The sequence below is a fragment of the Danio rerio genome, chromosome 5, assembly GCF_049306965.1.
Source record: "Danio rerio strain Tuebingen ecotype United States chromosome 5, GRCz12tu, whole genome shotgun sequence".
NCBI lineage: Eukaryota > Metazoa > Chordata > Actinopteri > Cypriniformes > Danionidae > Danio > Danio rerio.
Window position 1 is genome coordinate 20,182,917 of NC_133180.1, and position 20,561 is coordinate 20,203,477.

Here is a 20,561-nt window from a genome sequence, read left to right on the forward strand (position 1 = left end):
AAGTAATTTAATTAGAGATATCTTCAAATATATTTGTAAATATCTCTAAATATGACGAATTAAAGATATCTCCAAATGTATTGTGACTAGTAAAAACTAGATATCTCTAATTACAATTGTGACTAATCAAAACTCATTTAGAGATATCTGCAAATATTTTTCAATGGAAGTCAATGGAGGAATATGACTAGTCATAATATATTTGCAGATATCTCCAATCTGATTTCGTACTAATACAATTGTAATTGCAGATATCTCTAATTGTCATTCTGAGTAGTGGAATTATAATTATGACTAGTCAAAATATAATTAGAGATATCTCTAAATATATTTATGGAGTCAGAACAAAGATTTAAATGCTAAAAAGACTTGCCATAGTGAGCGCTTCTCACAGAACAGCGCAGCAGCGATGACGCAAGCGTGCCGAGGCCCGATATGGTGTGAGCGCGGGCCGTCGGGGGAGACGGGAGGGGGGACAAGCATGCTTTGGCCCGGTTCGAGGCAACTGTACCTAGTGTGAGTACGGCCTAAAGCTTAATGACATAGTTGACCAGGTCCGCTACGTAGTTTACGATCGCCTACACCTCCCCCTACACTAAACCCAACCATTACAGTAGCATGGGTGTTACCTTAGTAGGGTACAATGTTCTCTACGTAGTTGGTGATCGCCTACACCTCCCCCACCCTAAACCCAACTGTCACAGTAGCATGAGCGTTACCTTAGTGTGCGGTACAAGGTCCGCTACGTAGTTGACGATCGCCTACATCATAAAGCTGAGGACTGCTGCGAAGACATCTTGCCTCAATCTGCTTTTGTTTCGATCCAGGAATGCAATACCTAGTTCAACCACTGTGTGTGAAACTTACATACTGCACCTTTAAGTGTTTTTTTAATTACATTGAAAAACATTTTTATGTATACAACTAGTCTGCTTGTTTTGACACGTCGTTTTAAACGTATGGCTAAAAAACGAACTATTCATAGCTAGTTTTAGATGGCTCAAGTAAAAATACTTTTTTCTTCTGCTGTGCGATTTTAAAAAATCCTTAACATTTAGGCCTATACATGTCTGAAGTTGATCGTCTTAAAAAGTCTTAAATTTGACTAGGAAACCTGCAGAGACCTTATTTATGAACACAATACATGAACAGTGTATTAAATTTGGAGAGCTATGGTTGGACAGATGAAAATAGATCTAAATTACTAATAATACTTTGACTTTTCTGGGTTGAAATTGACAGATGACTCATTTTCTAGAAAATAAAATGCTTTCTCAGCTGCACCACTTTTATTCCTTGTTTATATTTCCTAGAACTGTAATTATCTGATCAGCTTCTTTTGTGTTTCCAGGAAACCTCATTCAGCTCGGATACTTTAATGTGAAAGTTCTAGAACAGGAAGCAGGTCACTTTGTCAAGGATCTTACAGATATGTTGTCATACTGTCAGAGATATGTGTCTCAGAAGAAATCCAATCTCACACATTGGCACCCAGTGTTGGGCTGGTTCTCCCAGACTGTTGATTATGGGTATGTTAATATGTTGGCAAAATACAGCAACTGATTATCCTTTCTGGATATCTCTGTTGGTGCTTCCTTTTAAGTCGTCTTTCACTTTCTCTCTCTTGTTTTCTCTCTCTCTTCTTTGTTTCTCCAGGCTTAATGAATCTATGCCATTGGTAACAAAGCAGCTGCAGTGTCTGTGGGGAGTTCCAGTGATCTGCACTCTGTTCTGTGATGTTCTTAGCAAAAAGCTTGAAACTCAAGACCCCACACCCCCACCAGCTCCTCAGCCAAGCTCATTGCAGAATAACCTGCCCGTCAAAAGTGAGAGACACATAGTTTCCTAAACATTTCTACTTTTAAAGGACAAAAATTAATTTTGTAGATGATTAAACATGGACTTTGTGTCTATTGTTTTACACTAAATGCACTCAAGAATGTAGGCTCAGTATTATATAACCCTTTAAGTAAATTTATCCTATTTCTGACTACTTGTTTTGGATTAAAGAGTTAGTTCATCTAAAAATGAAATTCTGTTATTGATTACTCAATCTCATGTTGTTCCCATGAGACCTTTGTTCATCTTCAGAACACAAAATTAAGACATTTTAGATGAAATCTGTAAGCTCCCTCATCCTCCATAGACAGCAATGATCCCAACATAAAAAAAGTACATTCTTGAAGCTGTCCATATGCCTTAAATTGTTTAAATGGAGTATTATAAAGCTACACTAATACTTCTGTTTGCACATAAAATAAAAAATAACAATTGTTCAACAATTTCTTCTCCTCCATGTCACTTACAGAATATCATTTTTTGAGTTTATTAAATTCTTTTTTATGTTAGTTGCATAAAACAGTGGTGCTCAATCAAAGGAGTTGGGAGCCTCTTGGTTGATTGAATAAACTCAAAAAATCAATTACCACAGCCGAATCAGCCTGCAGTCCAAGACTGGTTACTCACTAAAACTAAGCAGGGCTGCACCTGGTCAGTAACTAGGTGGGAGACCACATGGAAAAACCAGGTTGCTGTTTGGAAGTAGTGTTAGTGAGGCCAGCAGGGGGTGTTCAACCTGTGGTCTGTGTGTGTCCTAATGCCCCAGTAAAGTGAAGTTAATGCTATACTTTCAGCGAGCGCCATCTTTCGCATGAGACGTTAAACCGAGTTTCCGACTCTCTGTGGTCAATAAAAAATCCCATGGCACTTCTTGTAAAGAGTAGGCATGTAACATAACTGTTGCATGGTTGTGGTACATTGATTTATTTTACTACAACTGTCTATTAAGTTAAAGATTTGATACTGATTAGAACTTGGTGATGACGTCTTAATATTCTGGGAAGGTCCTTAAAAAGTCTTAAAAAGGTATGGAAATTTCCTTTAGGATTCCTGCATATACCCTGATATAGCATGAAGCTAATTTGCAGGCCTCCTCCCTGGTTAGGCTATCACATAAAAAAAATAATAATAATAATAAAAAATAAAATAAATAAATAAATCCATTATATAGGATGTTTTTTTTTTATTCGCTTTGCAAAAATCAACAAATAAAATGTTTTTTTTTTTTTTTTTTTAATCTTTAAAAATCACATAGTGAATGCTTAGCAGGACTGGCTGTATTTTATTTTTCACAGTATGGTCTGGACTAAATGAATCAAGAGAACTGAACTTTAAGTTTGGACACATTTTTAGTATTTCAGTTTTCCTCAAGGAATAAATGTGAACAGAACAAATAAAACAGTAGTGTGCTACTCTGAATTTGTCCTGATTTCAATGAGGAACTTTTGTTGAACTCCCTGCACGATTAGATCTGTTCAAGCGAGCATTCCAGAAATCTGCTTCTGTGCGGAACATCCTGAAGCCGGTCGGGGGGAAGCGTGTGGACTCTGCTGAGGTCCAGAAGGTGTGTAGTATCTGTGTGCTGTATCAGACGGCCCTCACCACACTCACACAAATCCGTCTGCAGATTCTCACAGGTACGTGCTTTTCTTATTTACATTTAAATCATGCACATTCAGACATTTTAGTTTAACCTCTTTTTATTGCATTTTGTCTGAGCTTATAGTTCATGCTATTGTTTCAGCAGTTCATCTCACCACATTTTAAGATTCTTGATTTATTCTGCACATTTGCAGAATAATAGTTGTTTGTGGGATAGAATAATTATTTTATATCATAATAACTTTGAATAATATTGTAGTTAATCTCGACTCAGCAGTTTCCAATTTAAACTCTGTTTGCAGGACTGACATATCTGGATGAATTGCTGCCTAAGCTGTGGGCATTTATCTGTGAGCTCGGCCCTCAGGGGGGACTCCGACTCTTCCTGGAGTGTCTCAATAATGACACGGAGGAATCCAAACAGCTCCTGGCCATGCTGATGCTCTTCTGTGACTGCTCCAGACACCTCATCACGTAAGAATTGTGTAGTTTACTGTTGAAAAGAGATGTGGAATATGCATAATCTTAGACTCTGTCCCAATAATATATTTTTTGATATATAATAATTAATTTTGATATAAAATTATGTATGTATTAAAACATATGCTTTTTGTTAAAAAATTCCTAGTAATGACAAAAAAATAATAATCAGTGCAGCCATGTTGCTGGTGTACTCAAGGGCTATCTACCCCTTCCCCTTAGCCCTATGCCTTCAAACTAAAGAAAATTGAGACACCCCTTCCCCTTCACATGAACAGTCTAAATCAGAGATGCCCAGCCTAGGGCCCACAGGCCAAAGTTGGCCCATGGTAACCTTTGATTTTGCCTGCCATCTAATCTGAGAAGAGAGGGACAATGATGGGGATGGTTTAAAGATTGTCATTTTGAAATTAATGCAACTTTTCATCTGTTTGTTTTATGGTTAAGCTACAGAAAAGCTATCTGAAATTAAATGTTTCATTTTAAATAGTGTGAATTAATCAGAATTAGTTTCAAATGTTCATACGGTCACTCGAAGGATGGAGGACTGTGGTGAGCAAATTAAGGGAAAGGCAGATTCTGCTTGACTAGCGTATTTAGCATTAACCTCCACTGTGTTAAGTATAATAATCATAATTAAATCATAAAATTAAGTTATTAAATAATTATTTAATATGATTCAGAGAAACGTTTATTTATTTATTTTTTTAATTTTATGAAAAACATTAGATAATTACCCATGGCAACTTTGATTTAAAATAGTTTATAATATTTATCTTTGGCCCACAGTTATGAATCATATTTGGTTTTTGGCCCTTCATAAAAAACGTTGCATCCCTGGTCTAAATCCATGTGATGCAAATACAATTCAAAATATGAAGGCAAACATATTCATGTATTTTTTTTTTTAGACATAATATAAATGTATACAAGAAGTAAGCAATTAAACAATATCCATATTATTTTTGGTCATTATTGCACAGCCCTTCTGGTGACAAAGCTTTAATTCAAACATTGATTCTATTTACATTGCTCAGCATAAATAAGTACACCCCTCACAGTTCTCTCTTTTAAATTAATATGTTCTATAGGATGCTTTACAATGATATATTTGTGCATAAACATTAGATTAGTCTGTACCAAAGCCAAAACTGATACTAATCTTACAAAAAAAAAAAGCTTTGAATCACTGTCCAAAAATTAGTACACCTATATTAATATGTTAGGAGAAAAATATTAAATAAAAAATCAAGAGAAACATCAAAAATATCAAGTTTAGTTAAAAGTTTGTAGTTAAAATGTTTTTGCAATGACTTATTTGAAATTAAATGTATTATATTTCTATTCCTAAAGATGTTAGGAAAACGAACTCTATTTTTAATGGATAAAACTGTTCAATAAAACTTGTTTAAATGCACCTAAATATTTGGATATATTCACAGAGAAATGGATAAAAATATTCATTCGCAAAAGGGGGTTAACCCATTGATGCTGAACATTGTTTATAATTAAAAATATGATCAAACTATTACCAAATTGTCTGTTTTTACATTTGTGTGTTTTGCTGTTACAGTATTCTGGATGACATTGAGGTGTACGAGGAACAGATTTCTTTCAAAATGGAAGAGCTTGTCACGATCTCCTCATTCCTTAACACATTTGTATATAAGATGGTCTGGGATGGTATTTTAGGTAGGTGTTATTTAGTTTTTACAACAAGTAGTTTTTTTATGCATTAGTTTCTCCATTCTTGTTCTCCAGTCTTTACTTATGCTTGCAGCCTCATGTAGATAAAGCTTGGTTGTTTGAACCATCTGCATATGGAGCTGGTGATAACGTGCTGTTCTCGTGTGGTCATTAATTCGTTTTAGAGAACGCCAAAGGGGAGAAGTTGGACTTATTCCACAGTGTTCACGGCTGGCTGATGGTTTTGTACGAGAGGGACTGTCGCAGGAGATTCACGCCTGAAGATCACTGGCTCCGCAAGTATGCCGCCCTCACATTATCACTGAGCCACATTACTCTGCTGATTTACTTTAGAGTTCAGGTCCACTCAAATGAAATAAATTGCTGCTTGTTATATTCCTGTAGGGGAAAGCTAAATGTATCGACCTACAAAATAAGTCTCATTTGTTTTCTTTTTCACTGTGTGTCGAATACAGGGACCTGAAGCCCAGCCTACTGTTCCAAGAGCTGGAGAAAGGCAAAAAGAGAGCGCAGCTGCTGCTTCAGTACATTCCTCATGTCATCCCACATAAAAATGTGAGAATAAATCTCCAGAGATTATCAATGTTTTAGTTGATTGCATCAATTGAGGATTTAATCTGGATTTAATGAGATGTAGAACATAATTTACATTTAATAAAGGAGAAAATCTTCTTTATTTTTTAAAGTTAAGATCAATATTTACTCTTCTTAATTTTATACAGTTGAGTCAGAGTTATTAGCCCTCCTGAATTATAAGCCCCCCTGTATATTTTGTTCCCCAAATTCTGTTTAACAAAATTATTTTTTTCAACACATTTCTAAACATAATAGTTTTAATAACTCATTTCTAATAACTGATTTATTTTATCTTTGTCATGATGACAGTAAATCATATTTTAGTAGATATTTTTTAAGATAGTAGTATTCAGCTTAAAGTGACATTTAAAGGCTTAACTAGGCTAGTTAGGTTAACTAGGCAAGTTATGAATATTAGACAATTTATGGTTTAATAGTGGCTTGAAAAAAAGGCTTAGAAAAACTCCTTTTATTGAAGCCGAAATAAAATTGATAAGAAAAAATATTTTGCAAAATACTGTGAAAAATGCCTTGCTCTGTTAATCATCGTTTGGGAAATATTTCCAAAAATATATAATATTTGTGACTTCAGTTGTGTATAGTTATGCGTGTTAAAAATAATGTATCAGTGCAAAATAATGATTTGGCCCTCATAATCTTTAATAAAACACTATAACCTTCCCTCCTCCCTTGAAACCACGTTTCTTTACTTCTTGTCACATGGGGTGCCTTTAAGGCTGATTTATACTTAACAAAAGTATAATTAATATTAATTAATTAATATTTAATATTTTTATATTTAATAATTAATATTTTTAAAGTACTGTGACGGTTAGGTTTAGGGTTGGGGTGGGGGTAGGTGTTAAAAAATATAATTTATTGGGCAATTTATAAGATAGCATAAATTATACTCGGTACAACTACTGTCTTTACGTTACTGTGATGGTTGAGTTTAGTGTTGTGGTGGGGGTAGACGTTAATAAAACAAAAAAATGAGAAATTTAATAAATGATATAAATAATTCTCGTTAACTTCCAGCCGCAATCGTATCTGATCTAGCAACAACCCAGATGGAGCGATTGTTTACAAATGTCAAGTCCCGTCAAGGAGCTACAGATGGAAAGTTGCTTTGTGTTTACCTTATGATTAAAGTTGCTGCACGTCCACCAGTTCCCGCCTCTGAATGAGTTAGTTTTGGCTACTCATACATTTAAGGTAGCGTTCAGAAAAAAACAAAAACACCCGCAAGGAAACTTGACACAGAGGAACATAAAAACCCACTGCCAGCTAGCATTTTGGGGGTGTTATTTCAGACAGAGCAATTCAAACAGCTTGCAGAAGTGTAAATGCACCACTATACGCAAGGCATGCGCTGTGGGTCACGCCGATCACTCGACGCAGAAGTATAAATCAGTGCTATCAGTGCAGATCTTGTTTCTAACCTGAATATGATACGATTCTGTCTGTAAAATGTATCTTTCTGTTTTCATCATCATCGGCCATCTGAAAACTTTCTGCACAGGAGGGTGCCGATGGTGATTCTAATGGACAGCAATCTTCCACAACTAAGTGCAAACTGACATTCAAATCTTTCACCATTTTGTTAGCAATGCCCATCTTCCAATGATCCAATTGGTTCCCAAAGGACAAAATAATGCATCGCACAATATATTTTTCTCATTTCAGAAACCGTTTTAGTTGGATGTGCATCATGAAAGAGGGAAAAAGAGCAATCTTAACTTCCATTCTATGCCAACTTTAATGTTGAAATCTACTAATCTAATTTTGTTACAGAGGGTGCTGCTGTTCAGGAACATAGTGACAAAAGAGAAGGAGACTCTAGGATTGGTGGAAACAAGCTCCGCCTCTCCTCATGTGACCCATATAACGATTCGTCGTTCACGCATGTTGGAGGTAAGGGGTCATGGGTTTAATTTATTACTTGATTGAAAAACAATATTAGTTGCCTTGAGTAAAACTGTCTGGAAAGTGCATAAATGTAATAGTTTTGAGTGATTATAGTAATGATGTCTTTCTGTCTCTTGCTTGTCACAGGACGGTTATGATCAGCTGCGGCGTCTACCTGTCAACTCCATTAAGGGAGTGATCCGAGTGAAGTTTGTCAATGATTTAGGAGTGGACGAGGCTGGAATTGACCAGGATGGTGTATTTAAAGAATTCTTAGAGGAGATCATCAAAAAGGTTTTCAACCCAGCACTCAATCTGTTTAAGGTATACATTGCTCCCTCTCTTTCCAAAAAGCTGGCAAAGTCTTCTAAAATGCTTCTAAGACCTGGCATCAGGGTTTCCGCCGGTCAGTCTTAAATTGCTTTTCCATAAATTGAAGTTTTAAAAAATTGCATGGTATTAATTTCCGTGAGTTATCGTTTACTTGTGTATCATTTTATTGTGAAGAGCAGGCGTTCTACAATGAGGATTATCATGGTTATCATTGGCACCATTCATTATCATTCACTGTATCATTCCGGACTTCAATTGAAGGATGTGATTGCAACTTTTAATTACATATTTCCTCATTTACTTATGTCTGCGGGGTGCACTGTGTACGTGAGTCAAGGAACTGCTACCAAATATACAAAATGTTGATTAACTCCTGCAGTGGAATTTAAACGTGGACGTCGTGTCGCCATCTAGCTGTGGTGTGTGGAGCTGTCCTGAGACTGCTGCAATTTTTATTTATATTTATTTAACATTACTTTAAGAAAGTTTTGCAAGTATTAATGTGTTTGATAAATCATACTTTGACAAAAAAAATTTAATTGTGAAGCAAAGTATTAAATATTCATATCAAAATAGGTATAATTTGATATATATCTTCACAATGATAATAATTATATATAAATATATAGCTCTTTTTACTATGTATTATAACTAGGGAGCACTTAAAGAGTTGTATTTATAGCAACTGGCTTGACAACAATGTCTTTGAGGTATATAGATTTATAAAGGTTTATAGGGTCTGATCAGAATGTAAAAGTTATTTCAACTCTAAAGTGGTTGATTCAGGGTTATTCAAGCCTAAACATATTTTATGCAAATTATGTTTTAAAGAAGCAAGTTAGATCATTTGTATTTTTACCTTGTATTGCTGCTATAAATACAACTCTTCATTTGCTCTCTAAGTATGTTATGTAGTTCTCAACACATTGCTGTTATTTTCTCTTTAAAATAGTTTTCCCTTAATCTTTTTCAGTTAAAAAGCTCATTATAAAGTCTTTTACCCTCATAAAACCTGCAGACACCTTGGTGCTTACTTCGCCAATAAACCTAAACCACTTAATTGTTTTTGTCTCTTTCAGACCACCAGTGGGAATGAGAGATTATACCCCTCCCCAACCTCCAGCATCCATGAGAACCACCTTCAGCTGTTTGAATTTGTGGGGAAGATGCTGGGAAAGGCCATGTATGAAGGCATTGTGGTGGACGTGCCGTTTGCCTCTTTTTTCCTCAGTCAGGTTCTGGGTCACCATCACAGCACCTTCTATAGCTCCATAGATGAGCTGCCCTCGCTCGACTCCGAGTTTTACAAAAACCTCACCTCCATTAAGGTCAGTAATAATGCGACTACTACAAAGAAAGTTTGGGAAATGCTTGATTTTGATTTATGTTTTTAAGATATGTAATGTACTTGGATTTATATGTACTTGGATCTATAATATTTTTTTATCCAATGTGATTAAAAATTGTAAAATATTAGTGAAAAATAACCAGTTCAGTGCTTCCCACACAGACTTTACTTGGGCGGCTGCCCAGGTATATTAACGACCGCTCAATACATTCAGTGACACTTTTTTTTTGCTATTATTATCATACTGTTACACTTTTTTTTGTATCCACCCAACATAAACAAACATCCGCGAGAGATTAAGTATTGAAAAATCTTCTCTTCTTTACCTATTTCATACTACTTGTTCAGTGTGCGCTACCACAGGTAATCTCACATGCTCTGCAGACGCACAGAGACCCTCACCTTTTGGCGTCTGGCTGGGGTATCTACTGAAATGTCCAGGATTTGGTTTTGTTTTAATTTTCTAAGCTGTCGTTAATTTAAGTGAGGGAGACATTAAATAATTAATTTTTTACTCTAAATGACTCAGAAAAACTTTACTAAATACTCAGAGAGGTCAAAATTACATTTAAATCGGCTGCAAAATATTTGTACACTATTAGAAATGGTTATAATTAAAATTATTATAACTTTAAGAGATATTGTCTGTTTTTATTCCTTTTTCTGTCATTTATTTCTCATTTGCTATATAATTTATAAATTTGACGAGGTTGATATATTACATATATTATATATCTAAAATGCCTTCGCAATACTGTACAAAATGTCATGCCGATAAAGCAGCCTGAACTTGAATAAGAGAGAGAGAAGCAGATTTTTCTTCTCAGTGGATGCACATGGCTTCTGAATACCATAAAAGTAAGACCTTTTTTCTTTTGTACTTTAACCCATTAAAAAGAAAAAGTTTAAAACCGATAATAATAAAATATCGTTAACAATCAATTTTTTTGTTTGTCACATATAGTTAACTATTCATTTGCTGTGGGTAAAAGGTGTGTTTCTATCTGGCTATCACCGCAAGTATATTTCAAACCTATGGGAAGCACTGCAATTAATTTCAAGATCATGACCTTGCTCTTAATGTTACTTAAGTTCCTGTTGTGAGGTCTAAAATTTATTTCTTATTAAACTCACTTAGTGAGTTATTCATTAAAGTTTTGCCAGAGAAAGTTTTAGAATTTTTATCATATATTGTAAATGTAACTTGTGTTTATTTGTTTGCGGATGTTTATTGTATTTATGTTTATTGTACTTGTATTTTCTTAATTGTTTTCATTAGAATAGCCTAAAATATACTATACAATTTGCATTTTATATTAAATACACCATTTGGGTTATTATATCTGTATAAAATGATGGGAATAAGTCGTTCAGTAAGGATTTGTTTATCTTTTTTAACCTCAGGCTTTTTAATGTTCTTAATATTTTACGACTAAAAAATTGTCAAACAACAACTTGATGTACATTTATTTATTTGCTTTTTCAAGAATAGAAAAGTTTTATTATATTATTAAAATGATTTTGTGTTGTACTCTCCTGCTATTAGATGACAGTGTTTTTTTTCTTGCAGTAAGTGCACTGTATTGTTTTATTTTTATTTTTTTTCAGCGTTATGATGGGGATGTCAGTGACCTTGGTCTAACTTTATCCTATGATGAAGAGGTTATGGGGCAGGTATGCAACTTTTGTGTCGGCAAAATCTGTTTTGCTTGGTTTTGTGTCCTTGTTCTCTTTATACGCACACCTTTGCTTCCTTTTGTCTTTTCACAGTTAGTCTGTCATGAGCTCATTCCTGGTGGAAAGACTATGCCTGTCACTAATGAAAACAAGTGAGTCCATTTTGTCTCTTCGGTCAACTGTAAATAAAATTTCCATGCCAGTGCAGCCCTCCTATTCACATTCAATGCAATAAGAAGAAATGACCCGATAAAAAAACTAATTAGTTTTGGATGCAGACCGGTTCAAAAAGCAATTATGGATTTGCAACCTCAGACAAATGCTTATTTATGTAAACCTGTTGTTTTCACTAATGGATTACCTTATATCTGTAACTCTAATAGGACTGAACAGAAGGTTTTTCAGTTCATGTTTTTTCTTTATGTAAAAAAAGTCAGCCTGGCTTAGCTTCTCTCTTTTTTTGTACATGTGTTAATCGTTATCCATCATTCTATCCTCCAGGATCAGCTATATCCACCTGATGGCCCATTTCCGCATGCACACTCAGATCAAGGAGCAGACGGCTGCATTCATCAGGGGCTTTCGCAGCATCATCAACCCAGAGTGGCTGCACATGTTTTCTACCCCGGAGGTCCAGAGGCTCATCTCGGGAGACAACGCTGAGATAGATCTGGATGATCTCAAGTAAGACCATGATTTTTAATTGGACTGTGTGATATTAACCAAAATATCATCTCAATATTTTTAAACATTTTCGCTAACAGGAATCAAGTTTGAGTTGATTGGGTTGAAATACATTTTGGTCTCCTCTGAGGTTGTCCGAATACCAATAATTTATCTTGAATAAAGAATAAAGGAACTTAAAACCTAAAAAGATGAAGAGTAAATAGTAGCGTTTTGGGGTAGTTCACCACATTCATATCTGTTGTGCAGATCTTTCCCCACAGATATCATAAAAGATAGTCCTAATAATCACATGCTGTGAACAACAGTCTTAAAAGGTTATTTATAATAGTGCCTGTAAAATTTTAAAATAAAAATAAAAATTCTTCTTCATTCTCTTTCAGAAAGCACACTGTGTACTATGGAGGTTTCCATAGCAGCCACAGAGTCATTCTTTGGCTGTGGGACATCCTCTCTAGTGACTTCACCCCTGATGAGAGAGCCATGTTCCTGAAGGTAGTGTTTTTCACATGCTTGTAAGTTTTATCTGAGGTATTTCAAGGTTTCTTACTGTTCATTAAGGGGCTGTATTCCATCATAGTTTGTCACCAGCTGCTCAAGACCTCCTCTTCTCGGTTTTGCCTACCTCAAACCTCCTTTCTCCATTCGTTGTGTGGAAGTGTCCGACGATCAGGTTAGTCATATTCTTATCAACTTCGGTGCCATCTACGCTAGTGCATTTTCATGTTGAAACACACAAGTTTTGTTTTGTTATGGTTACACTTAGCATCCACAGTACTCCAGCATCTTAGACCCACGAAAGCAGAGTGTAAAAAATGCTGAAGACCTGTTTTAACTTGTTAAGCTGTTCGTTTCAGTATTGACAGATGGAACTGCAAACTTTTGAAAATGAAGTTGTGAATTTTCCCAATCACTTTTTAACTAGTCTTCCAGACTACTCTTTGTTTTTTGATTCGTCAAGTCCCTTTTATGTATCATTACATAACCTGTAGACTGCAAGAATGGATGCTGGCAAAATATGAGTAGCACGAATAGTCATGCATCATGTATTTTAAGGTGCTTTCCATACCTACAGTTAAAATCAGAATTATTAATAAACCCCCTTTTAATTTTTTTCTTTTTTTAATGTTTCTCAATTTTAGGTTAACAGAGCAAGGAAATGTTCACTGTATGTCTGATAACATTCTTTCTTCTGAAGAAAGTCTTATTTGTTTTATTTTAGCTAGAATTAAAACAGTTTTTAATTTTTTAAAAACCATTTTAAGGTCAAAAGTATTAGCCCTTTTAAGAGCCCTTTTTTGGATAGTCTACAGAACAAACCATCATTATACAATAACTTGCCTAATTACCCTAACCTGCCTAGTTAACCTAATTAACTTAGTTAAGCCTTGTCACTTTGAGCAGTATAGAAGTGTCTTGAAAAATGTCTTGTCAAATATTATTCACTATCATAATGGCATTTGATGGATTAAATTGCTTTCTCACTACAATCGAACCACTCTAGAGTTTGTTTCATTTGAGCCGAGACCACTTCATTCAGGCAATCTTTGACGATTGTTCTGGTGCAGATCAAAGTGCGATTGCTGGTTTCACGTATGCCCAAACGAGCTAAGAGGGCAAATGTGTCAAGTTCCGAAACAGACATCTAGGTGTGAATGCACCCTTAGGTTGTATAATGTGGACAGAGAAGACCCCGTTTACACTAATACATTTTAGTTTTAAATGCATGTTTTAAATGTCCTGTCCACACTACCCTGGAGTTTTCGAGCCTGAAAACAGAGCTTTTTGAAAATGCTGGAGAGGCCGTTTTCATTTTAAAACGCTGCTGCTCCATGTCAGTGTGGTTGGGGGAAAATGGAGGTGTGACTGCATCTGATTGGGCTTTTTCTCAGTATTAAGTGCACATAGTTCAGTCTTGCACCCTTTCCTTAAGTTCAGACAGAAAACAAACTCCAGAGGTGTCGGTTAAAAACAATGTACTTTATAAAATCATTCGCATCACACTGGCTACGCTGTTTCACTATCTTAACAATAAAGTGAAAACATGATATAAGGAACTGCCTATTTTCATTTCTATATTAACTTAACAGACGCTAAAAATGTTGAGGCATTGTGTAGCTACATATTTATGTGATCGTCATCTTCACTGTATGCATATTTATAACAAAATAGAGCCTATAACATAACTGCCTCCTTTCATTTTCAGTGAAATTGTTAAACACCCTCTCTTTTGCTGAATATCGGTTTTAATAATCAATAATGGCCATTATAAAAGTATAACGTACAATAAGTTTAAACATTATAGGAAATAAAGGCAAGCAATCAGTCAATTGTGCTGAATCAGTGTATGTAGTTACATAAACTAATATATCAACTTGTCTTTGTGCTCAGCCAAAACACGTTACCTGAGAACAAGACCATTAGATAGAGGCAAGATTAATTCAATATTACATTTAACAACTATACAATATACATAAAAAAAAAAATGTTGAATGAACATGATTTAATCGTGGCACCCTTATGCATCTAATCCAATCAAGTAAACCTGAACTGCTTTGAACATGTTGTATGAACACAAAGTACATTTGTAGATAAAACATGGTTTCAATATGTCTAACTTCTTTGCAACTAATTGACTCAAAATGTTTGTATTGTGTTATTCTAATTTAAATGATTCTAATTTACTCAATGTATCACTAAAGCTTTACTTTGACAAAATGATCTCTTGTTAAATCAGCTAGTATATTTCTTGTTTAATATTGTTGTTTAAATAAAATTTTTTAAGTGACAATACTATGAAGCAAGATTTAAAATTAAGTAATTCAACACAAAAAGGACAGAAAACATGTTATATATATATATATATATATATATATATATATATATATATATATATATATATATATATATATATATATATATATATATATATAATTTATATAATATAGTGCCTTTAGCAGGTACCAATCACATTTAAACAAATTTCTTCTTTAATATTCTGATACAAAATGTTATATAATATCCAAAATTGTAATATGTAATATAAAATGTATAAGAAACATTTAGCCAACAAAATAACCTTGGCTCTTAAGAAAACTGATCCCCAAGCAATACCTGTAGGACGTTAACATCATTTTTTTTTACCAATTGAGTTTAAACAGCTTTCTTCACTTTGGTACTCCTATTCAAAATGTAAAAGTATAAAATGTATAGGAAATATATAGCCAACAACATAACATGCATAACATTCAAGCACTTGGGAAAACCAATTCCCAAACTGTGCCGAAAACACGCGGTGATACTTCTTCTTGTTGTTTTCGTATGGTGACATCTAAACGCACTACCGCCACCTACTGATATGCGCGAAGTGACTCTCCAGAGTGAGAGTTGTCGATTTGAAACGTCTCAGTCTCATTGAATCAACATGTTCTGATCAAATTCATTTGATTATTTCTTGATTCAGTTTCAAATAACATGAATTAATCATTTAACATACGTAAACTTGATTTGTTCTTTTCAATCTAACAAATTTTTATTTTGTAAATCCAATACATGCCTAGTTGATTTTTTTAAGTGTAGTGAGATGAAATTCTGCAGAAGATCCTTGATGAACTGTCCGACCTGCGCTGCTCTCACCCAGGGAGGTGTGCTCAAAGCACCCGCTGACTGCCTGGATCTCAAGACGTACGCATATGCTGCAGCGCATGCCAGAGTGTGTGTTAGTCAGGTGATGTGCGTTTTCAGCGGTGTAGTGTGGACAGAGAGCTGTTCAGAAACACTAGGTGAAACGCCAGTGTGCACGTGGATCGTTTTCATTCTAAAACGCTGCTTTAAAACTAAAATGTATTAGTATAAATGTGCCCTAAGTCTGGAAGAGGAGCAATGTCATTCTAAAACAAGTTTGAAATGAAAGTGTTCTGGTGTACACGGCACCTCATTCTGTACACTTCTGCAAAGATCTTGCTGTTTCATCTTGTTTGATTTTTGGCTTGCAGGACACGGGCGACACTTTAGGTAGTGTTCTGCGGGGCTTCTTCACCATACGTAAGAAAGAGCCCGGCGGTCGTCTCCCTACATCCTCCACTTGTTTCAACCTTCTCAAGCTGCCCAACTACAGCAAGAAGAGCATCCTCAGAGACAAACTCCGCTACGCCATCAGCATGAACACTGGCTTTGAGCTGTCATAACCCACAAAGCACACCATACATCTACAAACATCAGCGAGGCAGCTGATGGCCACGCAGAGAATGAAGCAGAAGACATTTCATGAACACAGTGTTGCTTCCTCTGCGTTATGGCCTTCAGTTGAAGCTCCTCGAGGAGGAATGTTCCATCAGTGTGTATCGTCTTATCCACACAATGGCAAGCGAACGAACTAGCTTCTCAAAATAGCGAAACGGAATTGAACGGATCTAGTATGACTTTTTGAAAGAAGAGTAGTATTTAGCGCCGTCATGTTCTTCATTTTCAGCATTTGAAGCCAAAAGAGCTCCAAAGGCCTTACACAATCAGTTTTAAACCAGCTTAACGTTGTCGAGTCAGGATCTGATGACTCCCTGATGATCAGAGGCAGGCAAACTCCATCCAAAATACTCCAAACCTAAATCCACCTCGGTCTTTATTGGCTTCTAAGCACTGTGTCTGTTCATCAGTGAACACTCCTCAACCTCCTCTTAAAGCTACAGCGTCCGCGGATGCACTGATGTAGGATCTGCAGAAACAGTTTGGCGTCGTCTCTCAGGTCTCTTGTGTCTCAGTCCCCCAGGAAGGGAACAGGAAAGCAATACTAATGCAATGCAAGCCATGCAACTCAAGACACAAAAAAAGCGATTGCCTGTTTTGATGGCAAATCCTTTCAAATCCCTAAGGCACTACATGTCTGCTGGACTTGAGGACTGAATTGAGAGGAAACCCAGCTCTGTTGATCGACTTCAGCCAAGCAAATTTAGCAGTATGTCAAATGAGATGTCTCTGCACCTCTCCGTTCCTGCTTACTCATCGAATACACACTACAGGGTGCACCTAGAATGCATCACCGGCCTAATATCATTTAGTTTTGCTCATTGTGTTTTATTTGTTATAATTCTCATGCTTTTCAGCTCTCCAAACTAACGCAGACACTGAAATAACCCATTCCTTACGAACAAACAGAGTAACCACTAAAAAGATGTTTACTCCAGCCTGGAGGTAACAGATCAAACTGCTCTCCTTGTCATCACCCACTAACTAATTATTATGGTGTATACTACTGGAATTAAGCCATACAGTGAAAGCGACTAGCTTAGCAGATCTTGTAGAGATTTACTTTTGTTTTTCTTTATGGAGTTGCAGTGATTTTGCTGCAAGGTCATTGGGTTGTTTAAAGCAGGCTAAAAACTAAATCTCCTTCACATGATGTCACTGGATGATTGAAATGACCTTCTGAGTGTGTCACAGGTCAGAGTCTGCTCATTATGCTATTTCTTTCTTTTTCTTGTTTTGCCATTTGAAAAAACTGGTCTGGTCTAAGGCTTTTGGAAATATGTTTTGCAAAAGAAAGCAGAGTCTGTTTTCATGTCAATTAAAATGTTATTTAAAAAACAAAACAAGACAAGAAAATTTAGTAACACTTTATATACCTACACACTATAAATCAGTTAAGCATTAGCAAATAGTTAGTTCATTATCTGTTAAATATTAGCTCTACATTAAAAGATGTTAGTGTTTTAGAAATACAGCTATTAGTGTTGTATTCTTGACTTGTAAGCTAATTTTTAATGTGCTTAGTGATTGTAGTTTCATGCTCTGTTAATGAATAGTTTTCCCTCCTTTATAATGCTTTATTAACTCAACTTCATCCAGTTTTGTAACCTAATCTAAAGTGTGGACTATTTATGCTTTATAAATTCCTTATAAATGACAATTAAAGGCTCAGTTATATTATAAACAGGAAAAAAGAAAATAAACAACATTATTCATTTCTTTTCATTTAAAGATACACAAATGAAACTGTATCGAATGGAAATCTTATCTAAAATAAACTTACTGTACAGTTTAAACTTCCCTAAATAACTTTAAAATGTTGTATCATAATAAATTGATAAATTAATATATTGTTGTTTTATCCAATTTTATTTAATTGTATTTATTTCTAATTGTATTTTGACACTCCTGTTATTCTGCAGTTATTTGTTTTTTTAGACAAGATTGCAAAAATGTATTGTTGCTTTGATATTGAGCCTTTAATTGTCAATTATGAAGGATTTATAAAGCTAAATAGTCCTCACTTTAGATTAGGTCACAAAACTGCATGAAGTTGTGCTAATAAAACATTTATTAACACACAGAGTAAATATTACTGTATGTCTGAATAATAAAATATATAAATAGTGATTTGAATACTTTATTAATTGTTTACTAACTCATTTTGAATTGATCTAAAACCCACCAACTACTCTTAAATACAAATGGTTTTGTAAATAATGCAATACTTAATTCAGTAGTGAACGATTAGTAAGTAAAATTATGAATGCACAATTATTAAGCACATTATAAATGTGCTTATAAGTCAAAAATAGAAACTACACACTATGATCCTTTATTAAGCATTAGCAAATAGTGAATTCATTATTTGTTAAGCATCAACTCTACATTAATAAACGTTAGTAAGCAGGTTTTAGAAACAGCTACAAATGCTCTATTCTTGACTTAGAAGTACATTATATGTACTTAATGATTGTACTTTTATACTTTTAATCATTTCTTTTCATTACTAAATTAAGTATTGCATTATTTACAAACCAGTTAATTAAGAACAGTTGGAGATTTTTTAGAAATGATTCAGATTGAGTTAATAAATTGTTAATAACTATTCAAATTAACAATTGTAATTCTTATTGTTCTGGCATATACTAATATTTACTTTGTATTTTAATGAAAGCTTTATTAAATCAACTTCATCCAGTTTTGTGACCTAATCTAAAATGAAGTCCTCACTTTAGATTAGGTCACAAAACTGGATGATTTATACTTCATAAATCCCTTATGAATGAAAATTATTAAATTCCGGGAAAAAACTGAAAATAAACGACTTTATTAATTTCAGAATATTTGAGGATACTCAAATGAAACTTTCAACTGAAAAATACATCTTTGCAACCCTATATCAAATACAAATTACTGTACAATTTAGACATTGCTAAATAGCATTGAAATGTTGCATCATAGTTTATTGTTAAATTATTATATTATTGTTTTATTAAATTTTTACAGTAATTTTACAGTAGTTTTATTTTTAGATAGGATTGCAAAGATTATTGTTCATTTGATACCAAGTCCTCACTTTAGGTTACATAGTAACCATACATAGTAACCATTACTATACACCTGAATAATAAAATATATAAAAAAAGTTGATTTCAGTAGTTTATTAATCATTTGATAACTCGTTCTGTATTATCTTAAAAACCATCAACTGCTCTTAAATACAAATGGTTTGTAAATAACGCGATACTTAATTTAGCAATGAAAAATTAATCACTCACAAATTATGAAAATACAATCATTAAGTACATTATACATGTGCTTATAAGTCAAGAATACAGCATTTATAACTGTATTTATAAACTGCTTACTAACGTCTATCATTGTAGAGTTCACTAGATGCTAATGCTTAATAAATGATTCAGAGTGTGTAGTTATTATAAAGTGTTACCAAAAATTTTAAATTTGTTATTCTTTTACTAAATCAAAATATTAAATATAGTTGAATGTGAATTATTGATAATACGTGCATGGGAAATAATAACTTGGTTCAGTACATTAGTAGTGTTTGTTGTACTAAATATAAACAACTATATATATATATATATATATATATATATATATATATATATATATATATATATATATATATATATATATATATATATATAGTAAAACCTATACTCCAATGATGCAGAGCTTTTTAAAGGGATAGTTCACACAAAAATGAAAATGTACTCACTATTTACTCATCTTCAGGTGTTTCCAACCCTTTATGTGTTTCCTTTTTTCTTTGCAAGACAAAAGAAGATGCTTTGAAGAAAGCTGAAAACTGGTAACCATTAACATCCATAGTTGAAAAAGCAAATACTATGGAAGTCAATGGTTACAGATTTTCAGCTTTCATCATAATATCTTCTAACAGAAAAAATAGAAACCAATAAAGGTTTAAAACAAGTCAGTAAACTATGACAGAACTTACTTTTTAAATAATTAATTTATTTAGTTGTAAGGTTATCTTGGCATATCAAACACATCTTGTATTCGTTTTTGCATGTTAATCTTAAACCAGACTTTGTTTTTCTATTTCAAAACATAATTTCGTGTCATTGAATTAATTTTTTTTTTTTTGAGTGAATTATGACGTGCTCATTTCTTCTGCTTC

At 34.1% G+C, this 20,561-nt stretch overlaps 1 protein-coding gene across 3 annotated transcripts in view; it reads left to right on the forward strand.

Annotated features, from left to right (window-relative positions):
* Positions 1-18,099, forward strand: part of ube3b (ubiquitin protein ligase E3B) — a 28,101-nt gene extending 10,002 nt beyond the window's left edge. For 2 of the 3 annotated variants that reach the window (XM_005165149.6, XM_005165148.6), the window contains 16 exons: positions 1,352-1,529; positions 1,657-1,826; positions 3,309-3,476; positions 3,744-3,915; positions 5,495-5,613; positions 5,793-5,907; positions 6,084-6,183; positions 7,999-8,118; positions 8,260-8,436; positions 9,525-9,773; positions 11,402-11,467; positions 11,564-11,622; positions 11,972-12,154; positions 12,538-12,649; positions 12,735-12,827; positions 16,150-18,099. In XM_005165149.6, coding sequence (XP_005165206.1) covers positions 1,352-1,529; positions 1,657-1,826; positions 3,309-3,476; positions 3,744-3,915; positions 5,495-5,613; positions 5,793-5,907; positions 6,084-6,183; positions 7,999-8,118; positions 8,260-8,436; positions 9,525-9,773; positions 11,402-11,467; positions 11,564-11,622; positions 11,972-12,154; positions 12,538-12,649; positions 12,735-12,827; positions 16,150-16,341 — 2,273 coding nt within the window. In that variant the 3' untranslated portion in view covers positions 16,342-18,099. The remainder of the gene's footprint in view (positions 1-1,351; positions 1,530-1,656; positions 1,827-3,308; positions 3,477-3,743; positions 3,916-5,494; positions 5,614-5,792; positions 5,908-6,083; positions 6,184-7,998; positions 8,119-8,259; positions 8,437-9,524; positions 9,774-11,401; positions 11,468-11,563; positions 11,623-11,971; positions 12,155-12,537; positions 12,650-12,734; positions 12,828-16,149) is intronic. The other variant, NM_001114682.1, reaches the window with a different exon arrangement.
* Positions 18,100-20,561: the final 2,462 nt, after the last annotated feature.